Raw genomic sequence first — 13,177 nt, 5'->3', positions numbered from 1 at the left:
TTTTGCCTTTTTGCATTTCTTTTCTTATGCCAGATATTAATAATAGGTGTTATATGGGTATTCGGCCCCTTTTCATAATCAACTAGTAAACATTTTCGTGCAGATCTTATGGCTTTTTCTAAACAGTTTAATACAGGTTTTTCAAATAATTTGCAGAATCACAGAAAAAAATTCTACCGTAATACTAAGGTATTAAATTTCTTGACTTAAACTGTTTTATTTCCTTGCTGGTGTATTAACCAGATCAGAGTAACAATTTTTTTTCTTGATAAATTTCAGTAATGCAAGATAAATTCCAGAGATTCACTCTACAACGTTTGCCTATAGATGACAAAACTGTATTGTGCACTTAAAAATACTAAGAGGGAAATATCATGATATATGTTCTTACCACAATAAAAGTTCTACCACATGTATAACCCTACAAAAAACCAAACTTCTTATTCAGTTGTTTTGGTTGCATCAGCAGTTGAACTTTGTTTTAGTTTTCTTTCACTCTTTTAACTTTGCTCAAATAGCTTCAATTATTCAAGAAGTTTTCTTCCCCCTAATTGTTTTGAATGTTTTGAAGCATGGTGTAGATTTGACTTTTGTTAACCTAGTTCTTTTCTTTAATTGCTGCTTATTTTTTCCAGCATTTTATTATTGAAAATTTTAGACAGAAAAGTTGAAATGATTGTGCAGTGTACATCTATATATCCACCACCTAGATTATATAATTAACATTTTACTACACTTACCTTTTTACATACCCATCTATAAATCCTATTTTTTGATGATTGCAAAGAAAATTGCAGACTTAAATACATTTCCCCCCTAAACATTTAAACATACATAGCTTCCCGGGTGGCTCAGATGGTAAAATGTCTTCCTGCAATTCTGGAGACCAGGGTTCAATCCCTGGGTCGGGAAGATCCCCTGGAGAAGGAAATGGCAACCCACTCTAGTACTCTTGCCTGGAAAATTCCATGGACAGAGGAGCCTGGTAGGCTACCGTCCATGGGGTCACAAAGAGCCGGACACGACTGAGGAACTTCACTATTGTTAACTACAGTTTAGTATGTGTTAAAGGTTCTTTTTTTTTAAGGTTCTTTTCAGAAAAAAAGAAGTTTATGTGTGATAAAATGCACAAATCTTAAGTGTTTGATACAATGAACTTTTTACAAATCACACATCCGTGAAGTCCAGGCCTTTATCAAGATAATATTTTCATCACTCCAGAAAATTCTCTCATGCTCCTTCCCACTCAATCCCTGCTTCCCCCATCCCCTAGGCAACCACTGCTTATTCTGATTTTTCTCCTATCGTAGTTTGTTTTTCAAAGTGTGTGTAAATGACTCAGAGCATGGACTCCTCGGTGTAAGACTTTTTTAGCTTAGATATTTGGAATTCATCCATGGTGTATGTGCCTAGTTCTTTTTATTGCTGAGCAGCATTTCATTGTACACAAAAGCCATTGTTTATTTATTCATTTTCCTGTTGGTGGATACCTGGGCCATTTCCAGTTTTTAGATATGAATGTTATGAACATTTTTGTACAAGTTGTCTTGTGAGCATTTGTTTTCATTTTTCCCTGGAATTACTGGATCATAAGTTATGTATATGACTAGTACAGAAATGCAGGAAATTTTCCTGAAATGATTGTACCATTTTGTCCTCTCATCAGCAACATAAGAGAATTCCAGTTTTTTGTCATCCTCATCAACATTTGGTGGTATTGGTCTTTGTGATTTTAACCATTCTGATGGGTTTGGTAGTAAGTGTTATCTTGTGGTTTTAATTTGCATTTCCCTGTAATTATATTTAACACTTTTCCATGTGCTTCTTCACTTAGCATATATATTTCTTTTTGAAATTGTTCAGATTGTTTGTGTTTTTGTTATTGAGTTGTTGGAGTTTGCATATAGTGGTTACACATCTTTTCCAGATATATTACTGCTTTTTTAATTGTCTTATCTAACCAATGTATAAATGTTATATACCCAGTTACACTTAAAATAATTAGGCCAGCACTTGCAATGAATTATTTGACAGAAAGTTAAGCTGGTCTGATATCCTAACCAGTGCTCTGATGGCCTAAAAGTTAATTATATAAAATAAAAGACAAAATTTCAGGAATCTGAATTAATTAGGGGAAAGCTAATTGCTAGAGTGTCCAGGACTACGGAAAAAGACTTCAAAAGAAATGTCAACTGATAGCTTCAGAAAATATTACCCAAATGTACTCAGATTATACTAGCTTAATAATGACCAGCTTAACTTCAGTTTATGATTCTTCTCACTGATCCACAGGTTGAAATAGCTCTCTACATGTATCATTCTTTGAATACTCAGAAGTTTTGTCAGTGTTGTAAGCTGTAGCTGTACTGGTCCCTTCATTCATCATTTCAAAGTTGTTTATGAATGCTTACAGTTTTCTAAATATTTAACACAGCTTTATTTAATGGGAAGTATAAAAGTTAGAATTATAATAATGTCTATTCTTAATCATCTACTTTTAAAAAATATATTGGATGGTGGAGGTCTCCCATAAGTGTGTATGCTGGTTAAATTATAGTGTAAAATCCATTGTTGTTCACAAATGTTTATTCATAATAGGTGGCTAGAAATGATAATGTTGCAAAAGGGAGGAAAAAAACACCTTAAATCTTAGCAGCCATACATTTCAGAGGAAAAAAGTAAATGCTTTATTTTTGTTTATACTGAAGCTAAAAACACACAAAATCTTTTTATTGTACAAGATATGTTTTAACACATTTAAGGATGACAGCTTTGTGCTTCCTACAGAAAATATTTAAATAAAAGTAATGGTTTTTTCAAGGAGTTTTTAGCTTTTAAAATTAGTAGTCTGTAAAGCCAAAATGCCATTTACACAAACACATTTGGAATTTTCCCTTTTCATGATTAAGCTCAGGAGATACAATTTTAACCTGAAGTTTGATGCATACATTTTTTGTATGGTGTGATGTGTGATTGGAGCCTCCAACTAGGCTAAGAAAGTTAATTAAACACTGCCTGTGTCTATTAAAAGTATTCTTTATCTTCCTCAAATGTTGGCTTCAAACTACATTCATTGTTTTGAATAGGAAGAAAGTCTTCATCCTCAGTTTCAACCTGTTTTTGAGAAATCTTGAATCCTGTGAGGAGTTTAGTGATATTTTCTTGAATCCTACCACTGGTATGCATATGTATGTTATAAGAAACAGACAAATTAAAATGTTTTCACTAGAGAACATATGGGTTTACTTTTGCTATGTTAGAAGAGTAATTTGAACAGTTAAAAGTTTTTTGGTTAATAATTTATTGGATTGTCTTTAACATTAAGAAAACTACAGACTAATGTATTAACCCCTTGGGTTTCGAGGTTTCCTCTTGAGCTCTCACAACATTCATTTTAGTGCAATTGGTTTCAATGAATCCTACTAGACACTCAGGGATTCTGACTGCTTCTCCTGCCCAAGTATATACGAAGCACAGTTACCACTCTGCTTATTGGACCACAGGCTACATTGCTTTGGTTATTTAAACCGATTGCTTAATACATGCTGTAAAAGGAAGTCCTAAAAGATGAGACCAAAAATGAATGAATCTGTACTTCAAATAATATGACTATATTTTATACAGAAAATACCTAGTGTGAACATGTGATTTTCAAATGACCTGAAAATTCAGCTAGCTAGCTGTTGCCATCCTCCCTTTAGCACTGCCCCCTATTTCTGTTACTAGAGTGCCTTCTGAATCCAAAACCCTCCTCTCAATTTACTGGAGTGGCTAGGGCTTTTCTTTACTGCTCTTTTTTCCTGCTAACAGCCTAGCTGTCAGAGCCTCTGTATTATAAAGTATGATTTCTTATGGATCAAATAAGGTTTGGGAAGCCAGTTCTGAGTTTATTTACAGTATAAGCCATTGGAAATTGGAATGTGTTTTACTGTTTAAATACAAATATTTCAAGAGCTGAGTCATTAAGGTTGTTCTCAAATCAATGATGGTTCTATATCTAAACATGGTGTTCTTTAATGTTTCCTCCTTGGGAAGCTATAAACTTATTCCAGTAAGGCTGGCACTGCTCCAAGCATGTTTGAAACTAGATTCCAGACTTGAAAGAGGAATGAGGCTTCTTTTGGGGCTGATGGAAATTTTTGTATCTTGATTTTGGTGGTGATAATTCTAGGGTTATACACAACTGTGAAAACTCACTGAATTGTACACTTTAAATGGATGCAGGTAGTTGTACACAAATTATTCCTCAAAGTTGATAAGGAAAAAACTTGATTCCAAAGAACAGTTTCAGGTTACTTCACAAAACCCACAAGAAACTTGTTGTTTTATAATTGTGCCTATCAAAGTGCATATTGTGTGACAGCAGTTGAAAATTATTTTTTACCAGAAAAAGTAGAACTAACCTCAATTGTCCAAATTTTTATCAAGTATGAATCTAAAATTAGTGTTTGTTTTTGTTTTACTGTTTCTTAGAATTTAATTTTATAGTATTATGATTTTCTACCATTGAGGATATTCAGAGGTTGTATTGTGTGTTTTGAACATCCTCCCAAAAGTAGGAGTCCATGATGGTTTGAGTAATGTCAGCATTCGAATATGGGTACAGCTTAAGGTGGCTACTTTGAAGAATTTTGAAGAACAACATTAATTTGGGCATATTGATTGCCATGTTTGTGAAAATACCAGTCTCATTTTATAATCTCACTTTATATGTTTATCCTAAATTATGAGGCTAAACTATGACAGGGGCTTCCCTGATAGCTCAGTTGGTAAAGAATCCGCCTGCAATGCAGGAGACCTGGGTTTGATCCCTGGGTTGGGAAGATGCCCTGGAGAAGGGAAAGGCTACCCACTCCAGTATTCTGGCCTGGAGAATTCCATGAGCTGTGTGGACCATGGGGTCTCAAAGAGTCGGACACGACTGAGCAACTTTCACTTTCAAACTGTGACCTCAGATATAGAATCTAGCTTTCTTCCATACTACCCTCTCCCACTTTTACCTTTTATTTCTCTTTCCTGTACAGTGTCGGTAAATTAATTTTATTTCTTAGATAAAATTTGGGGAAATCATTCCTTTCAGTAATTGGTCATATGTGCATATTTATAAAAGACAGTGATATTGTACAATTTAAAATGTAACCTTACTATGAGTCTGATATGTTGAATTTAGGAATACAGTGATCACAAGGTGAGAATGTGCTATGATCTGAAATTCAACCTTTATATAACTCAACCTTTGAAAAAAGATTTGCAGTTTTTTTCAGAGATAGTTTTAATATACTGTTGCACTTCTGGGTTGTGTTAAGGGAGAAAATGATGATGTTAATGTTTTAATCCAGAAACTACATATTTTAAAAATCAAGGAGCGCCACCTCAGTTTGGTTATTGAAAAAGTTTGACAGTGTGATAATTTAGCACTACATTTTAAAGTTCTTATCTATACTAGTCCTTACTTTGAAAGCTTTTCCAATTATCTCTTTACCACACCAAGTACCTCAAGCACTCCCCATAAAAGTCCAAAGCCTCCTTTTTGTCTTGTCACTCAAGGGTCAGTTTTAAGGGTTGTATAAGACCAGATAATTGTCAAGAGAGTTACTAGGTTAGAAAGTGATGAGTCACAATGAGTATTGTGGAGTATATTGAAAATTGTGGGACAAGACAAAATGGCCAAACCTAGCTTAAGTGTACTTGCAAATGGTTGGCTACCATAGGCTAAAATAAAAGTCACACTGCCTCCAAAGGTGATGTCTCGTGTGTATGCCTATGTTGAAGTGCAGCTCCTGGGGTGTTAGGTGGCTCTGGAACTTGCTCATAGACAAAGTCAAAGAGCAGAATACCCTGCACATTGCTGAAAATGGCATTCACACTGCAGGCCATTCTTTCTTCTTCATTTAGTCTGTTTTGGTTCTATCAAGTCATTTGGAGTCGTCAGGAGGCTTTTTTTTTTTTTTTGAGGGTGAGGGATGAGGTTAGGGCAAATGTGTGCTATAGTCATGGATTGATGAAGTTTGATGATGATGACCAAAATTTGCAGGCTCTTTTTGTTACTATGGAAATTGCCTTTCATTTGGATAGTAAGGAGAAGTTGCTACAGAACTTTCATAATTTTCACATCAGATGAGCTTTTGGCATGAGGGCATTCCATTTGATTTTATATTTAAACATTAATAATTCTTAATATGTACATGTCTCTCAAGTACCACAAACACTGATGGTATATCTTTAGAAAAAGACCACAACTCAGATCCAATAAACTAACAAGTATAAGATACAAATCAACTCTAGAGCTTAAAAATGCTAGAGCACCCTGGCCAGCTGCCTGTATCATTCCAGCAATTAACTCCTTTGTTTCTTAATAAACATTCAATTTCTTAAAGTAAAGCTCTCAAAACCACCTACCAGCACCTTCTCTGGACCACCATGCAGTATATAGATGAAAATCTTAGGTCACATATCAACATACGAATAGTAATATCTCAAGTATACAGTAAATCTGAATTATGCAGACTTTAATTCACAAAAATATATATATATATTTGTTTTTTTATAGGTAGGTTCTCTCTTCTAACTGACAAGCTTTGTTTTTCCTTCAAACTAGAAACACCAAATCCTGAGTGCTGTCTGAACAGCTGTACTACAGTGGATGCTGCCTTGGCAGTTCATTTTAGCAATTCCTCATTACATCTCAGGCAGTTTCTTTCCATTGAGCCTATTCCTGTCCCCCTCCCTTCAAAATGATTTAGTAATTACCAAAAGGGATGAAGGGCCAAGTCAGAGCAATCAAATGCTATTAAGTTTCATTGCATGTGTGTGTGTGTGCATGCACACACAGATAAGGTTCTCACTTTTACAAACATCCCCAAAAAGTGCAAGCCACGACCCACATCTGTTGGAAAAAGCGACGGGAAGGGTCTTGGGAAATACAGTAGAAATAACATTTCTCTGTACTAAAGTAATGCTCACACTGAATTGGGGTACTCAGTTCCCAATGACTAGTTCTACACCAACAAAGTGTATATTTGGAACAGTTATCTAGATAAAGCATGTCAAAGAAACAATCTACACAGATCTGAGGCAAAGCCACAGGGTTTGGGGTTGAAGGGAGCTGACAAGTATATATGGAGAGGTTATTTAAGTAATTCAAATAACTACATCAGCTAGCTGTGTGTATACAAGCAATCTGTTTACTAACACTTTTGAAATGTGATTACCAAAATAATATGATCAGTTTTTCTTGTGTACTTTTTAAACAGGAAAGAATGCCTGCCTCATTTCAAGTACTTTTTCCTGATGGCTGAACAAACCAAGATCTGGGCCTCTTAAAACTGTTAGTTAAAACACCCACCCCTTCAGGGACTTCCCTGGCAGTACAGTGGTTAAGACTACGCCTTTCAATGCAGTGGGTGCGGGTTCTATTCCTGGTCAGGGAGCTAAGATTCCACATACCAAATGGCCAAAAAAACCAAAACAGAAGCAATATTGTAACAAATTCAAAACACTTTATAAATTGTCCACATTAAAAAAAAAAATCTTAAAACAACAACAAAAACACCCCTTCAGTCTCAGCCACAAGGCAATATGAATGTCAAATGGTTATTTTTATTTCCTAGCTAAGCTATCAACTCATTTTAAGTCATTCAAAAGGTAGAGGCCATGGGGGGTGGGTTTGGTGTGTGTGTGTGGGGGGGTTTGGTGTGTGTGTGTGTGTGTGTGTGTGTGTGTCTTTAATCAAAGTGCAGACAAATGTTTAGATGTTTTGAACTTAGCTGAAATGCCCTAAATTAGGTCAGAGTGGAATGAAAAATCACTATGAGAGGCAAAAAGAACCAGAAAATTTTCCAGTATGCCTATATAAGTGGACAGGAGTATAACTTGGAGATTTATATCCCTGTAAAATTTGATATCTTCCAAAAATAATGATTTTGAATTTGGAATCATTCCTTTTTCTTTATACTCCACTGGATTTAAAGCTGTAAGCGGAGGACCTACTTCAACAATGGCCATTTTTGAATATATTTCAGATATTTTCTTTGTAAACAATTTTACTAATTATGAAGGAGATGTTAATGTAATTATGATGGAATCAAACAAATATAGGTGTCCAGAAATGATAAGAAATTCACCTGTTATGGGGGTGAACCATGGTATACTTAGACAAAAAGTGATTCTTGAAACATTTATTATTATATTTGACTTTGGAGTACATTTTTAACTTTACATATAAATATGTCTTAAATTATGGAGTTCATGGCATTTTGGGCAAATGAACAAAAAGGTACAGTGACTAATCCATTTCCACGTCTCCTTTGTATATATATGCTTAATAATAAATGTCTTGTTTCTATGATCTAGAAGATTTGGCTTTATTGACTGGCTTTCTGACCTTGAGCAAGTCATTATCCTTTTCTGGGCCTCTTTTTTTTTCTTTCTATTTGTAAAATAATTTAGAATTGAGTAGATCCCCACTAAGGTTCTCTTTTACTTCTAACTTTTATGTTTATAAATTTACTCTCAAGTTCACTTATACCTTCTCTGGGGTCAGAGAACATACTTAAACATTTGATTTGAAATATCTTTCTTGATAGTAGCTGATCCAGAGTTAACACAAGTCTCTTTCCTTTCCTACTTTCTACTGGAATTAGAGTTATTAAAAATGTTGGTGTCACCATCATAGATGTTAGGGCAATAACTGATTAGCTTTAACAGCTAACTGGCTTCAATCCCCAACATAGCTAGGCCTCAGCATAGCTGGTGAAATCTTAAGCCCACATCATGAAGACAATAACCCTGAGATGATCTGAAAAGGAATGAAATATGACACTGGTTTTTTTCAGTAGCAGAGATTGCTATTATGATTTATACATATTCTCTCTTTGGCACATAACTGAGAGAAGACTGTATTTTGGACCATGGCTCTATCCCTGGCTATCCTTATTTTCTAACAAATTGATAAAGTAACTGCTGGAACAATTAAGCCTAGGTTATCATAAGTACATGCATTTGTAACAGAGGTGAAATAGGGCCATCTATTGGTTTCTGGTGCCATCAATATGAAAAAAAAAATGTAGCCTAGGTGCTATTTATTATTCAAATTGAATTTGGAAACTGGGAAAGTTGAATCTGTAACTTTAGAAACCTTCCTTCTGGAAAGTAACCTGTTACTGATGTCAGGGCCACTTAGAATAGTCCCACTTAGAGAAGCAGGAGGTTTGAGTAAATGATCACTTCAGGTATGATCAAGGAATTATTTTGTGATAATCTCTTGCCAAATGGATCTTGATGCAGCTTGTTCTCTTGGTCACTTTTTCCTGGATCTGAGCTTTGTTCTTCAACACCTCCTCTTGTTTCCCCCTTATCCCCAGTTTGTGTCTTTTTCCTGTAGAATATTTTGTCAATCACTGAAGCTAGGGCTGGAATGAGAATCAATTCAAATAACAGAAACTACACTGTCAAAAACCATTTTGGCAGCATATTTGCACTGAAAATGCTGTATTTCACTAAATTTTGCCAGAAATTATACACATAAATTTAGATGGTTTCCTGTTACTGTTGACCTTTACAAGAACAGGGTGACAACTAATTAAGTTTCTTACGTTTTTGAGCTATGTGTTAATTTAATCACCAGGACTCAGACCTTGAGCTATTTTAGGTCATGTGTTAGAGTGTAAGTTGGGGATACCTTTGTGCTAATGTTGGCAAGAACCACTCTTGTTTAGCAGGTAATCAGTCACTGGTTATCAGGTCTAACATGATGACCATATGCATTATGGGCTTCATTTTTTAACCTTCACCTATGTTGTCTGATGAGGTACTCTTAAGCTGTGGAAAATAATTTGTTTTGGTGTATAATGCAGTTTTCTTTAAAGACAGTAGAATTTGGATCATGTTTGTAGTTCCATGAATTCACTAGGGTTGTTATGTTATATACTTAACATCAGTTTACATGTGCAATTCCACTGCCCCCACTGAGCATTAAAACTGCAACTTGAATCAAGTTATCTAGGCCTAAAATTGTTTTGTTGTTGTTGTTTTATCAGAGAGCAATTAATTAAAATGAAGTTGTTTTCAGATTCTGACACCTCAGCAAGATGTCATTTTTCTGATAAAATATTTTCAAATCCAGGTTTTTATCTTAGAAATACTTTTGATAGCAATAATGATTAAAACTATCAACAGTAGATAGAACCCTATAAATATGCCAGCTTATTATTTTTTCTTACCAGTGTATGAGATGTAGTGACTATTGGTTAGAGTGCAGGAAAAGTTTTTAAAAAGGGTCCACAACCTAAATACTAATCTTGATACTATCAAATTTTAAGATGTAGTAAGCTAACTGAAATACACAAACACAGGAAAGGAATTCACCAACTTATTAGATATGACATATACTATGGGGGTAAATAGTCACTGGCATACATTAGGAAACTCACAAATCTTTAAGAAACAAAAAACTCAACAGCCACCACAATAAGGAGTAGTTGTAGTGTTCAAAAACACGAAAGCTAGTTATACCTAGAAACCACAAGCTGACAATTCTTTGGAGTCTATTCAGTCTCCCTTTGATGCTGTTCATTGAACCAGAACGGGCAGCGTGGAGCACTGAAGGGCAACAAACATAGGCAGGTGAATTTGCTTCATCTGATAGCTAGTGGGGACTGCTGAGCACAGCCCTCAGCCCTGTGGGGAAATGGTGTGAGATCCCAAGGAAGGTCAGGAATCGGTGCGGCAGCGACAGTAGCAAAGTGGCACCTGGAGCTTCAAGGAAGCAAGGGTAAGAAAAGCAAAGCCAAAGGGTTAAGCACCCGACTGCACCTCTGCTGATTAGGGGCAAACACCCCTTCAGTTGGTTGTGAAATGGACTTAGTGTTTTGTCGGTATAAAAAGGCAAATAATAGTAATACTAATAACAAGGAAAAAAAATGAATGTAGCTATAAAAGATGGTGAAAGCAATAGGAGTTTCACTCCTGTCTAGTGGGGGGACAGTGAGGGAATCATATTCTATGTCACCTCTGAGAGCAAAGAAATGAGAAATTTTCTGAGTTCCAGGACACGTGATAATGGCTTGACTTAGAGCCGAGTTGTAACTTGTTCTTCCTGTCCATCACCCCATTTGTGCATGAGCAGGTCACAAGCCTCTCCCCACGTTTCAAATACATCCTCTGAGGAGTCTAAAAGTTTAGAATTTGAGGAACAGATGCTGGATACGCAGTGAAGAGAGCTGGAACAGGCTAGAGGGCATTCAGTGCTCTGAGCAGTGCCCCGGGCTTCACCTAATTCTACCTCACTGAGGTTAATTTCACTTTGAGAACAGGCCTCTGCTTTCCCTTTCTCCATCTGAGAATATCTGATATCCTGCCACATATAGTGTGGCTGAACAATTCCATCAGAGATTGTGTACATTGGCTCTGAACTGGGTTCGGACATATGACCATTAAACTTGGAGAATAGGAGACCCAGTTTCTTGAGAGAGGGACCCATAAAGGATCGTTTGCTTGATGACTCAGCTTTTGACTTGCCTTGGGCACCACTGACTCTTGGCATAGTCCTGATGAGAGGTGGCCCATGGCAGGCTTTTTTCTTGCAGCCTACATTGAAAGAGACACTCTTGGATTTGGCCCGAGCCCCACCACTGCCATCATTGGTATCATCCCTCTGAGAGAGTTCAGTGCTGCTAGTGGAAAAGCTTCTCCTTTGGTGCTTCCTGTTTCCCAAGAGGTCAAGCACTTCATATCGAAAGCTGGAGATATCCTGCTTTAATTCCTAGGGCAAGAGAGAAGGCACGTTATGTTAAGAAGCTTCAGAATGTTCCAGGTTTTTGTCTCATAGCAAATCACAAGGTATACTAACTACCAGAAACATCTCATATTATTCCACCACAAGAAAAACATAGTAACAAATCTGTGGGCAGGGCTGGCCATTTGAAAAAACGTGCAATTGGTAAAGTTGATTTCAGAACCTCCCTATCAGGAGTACACCACCAGACTGAAATGTTAACCAACAATGAAGGTATTCGAGTAGGGTATTGGCTGTCATCGAGATCTGCATAGAGAAAGGTACAGAAGAGGAAAAGCTTTAGGACTCAGGAATAAAACTAGGGAAGTGGAATGTCAGGTGACGAGACTGCTGTTTTGAGACTAGTGCTCAGTCGCTCATTTGTGTCTGACTCTGATCCCATGGCCTGTAACCGGCCAGGCTCCACTCTCCATGGGATTTCCCAGGCAAGAATACTGGAATTGGTTGCCATTTCCTCCTCCAGAGGATCTTCCCAACTCAGGGATCAAACCCATGTCTCCTACATTGCAGGCCAATTCTTTACCATTGAGCCACCTGGGAAGCCCCATTTTGGGACAGGGGACCCTGTTTATCCAAGTCCCTGTGAAATGTCTTCTCTCACTGACTGCCTAGATAGTAGATTGCTCTTTTAAAAACCATCTTTGAAAAGCTTACATCCGATGATTTCATTCTTTTGCTTTAACACTTTTTAGTAACTTGTCACTGACCTTATGTACAAGGAAAAATGCCATACCACAGACTACAAGGTTTTTCAAGGCCTGATATGTGTTCATCTCTCCTGTTTCATATCTTTCTACTCTCCCCAGGCTTGCCACTGTCCAGCTGTATGGACATATTCTCTCTTGCCTCTGAGTCTTTGTGTGTGCTGTTCTGTCTGTCTGGAATACTCTTCTGCCCAACTAGCTCCTCCTTCAGACCTCAGCTTAAACATGGCTTCCTCTGAAAAGCCTACCTCAAATCCTCAAGTCCCAGCTGGGTGTCCCCCCATTTTTATGTCTCCACAGTACCTTGTGTTGCTCCTGTTAGAATACACCGTCATTCATCACCCTCTATTATTATTGTGTGTCACTCCATGAGAGAGTAGGGGCTGCTTATATCTTGATCATCACTGTGTTCCAACTACCTGGCAGAGTGTTTGGCACGTAGCAGGCCCTCAACTGGTGAGTTATGTCTAGATTAGGATAACAGCCTTCATGTATTCCTTAGAAAATGCATATGTGTTCTAGGATAGGGTTTCCCAACCAATTGACTTGTTGAGTGGCAATTCTTTGTTAAGGGGGTCTGTCCTGTGCATTGTAGGATTTTTAGCAACAACCCTGGTCTCTACTCACTAGATGCCAATAGCATTCCAATGTGACAAACAAAAGTGTGTATGGTAGGATA

General features: G+C 36.9%; 1 protein-coding gene across 1 annotated transcript in view; it reads right to left on the bottom strand.

Moving 5' to 3' along the window:
* Positions 1 to 9,079: 9,079 nt before the first annotated feature.
* Positions 9,080 to 13,177, bottom strand: part of TRPC5 (transient receptor potential cation channel subfamily C member 5) — a 291,668-nt gene continuing 287,570 nt past the window's right edge. The window contains exon 11 of the mRNA XM_081566414.1: positions 9,080 to 11,761. Coding sequence (XP_081422540.1) covers positions 11,069 to 11,761 — 693 coding nt within the window. The 3' untranslated portion in view covers positions 9,080 to 11,068. The remainder of the gene's footprint in view (positions 11,762 to 13,177) is intronic.

This window comes from Giraffa tippelskirchi, chromosome X, assembly GCF_054371585.1.
Source record: "Giraffa tippelskirchi isolate mGirTip1 chromosome X, T2T-mGirTip1v1.2.pri, whole genome shotgun sequence".
Lineage (NCBI taxonomy): Eukaryota > Metazoa > Chordata > Mammalia > Artiodactyla > Giraffidae > Giraffa > Giraffa tippelskirchi.
The sequence above is the reverse complement of the archived record's forward strand: the minus strand, read 5'-3'. Positions and strand labels throughout refer to the sequence as shown.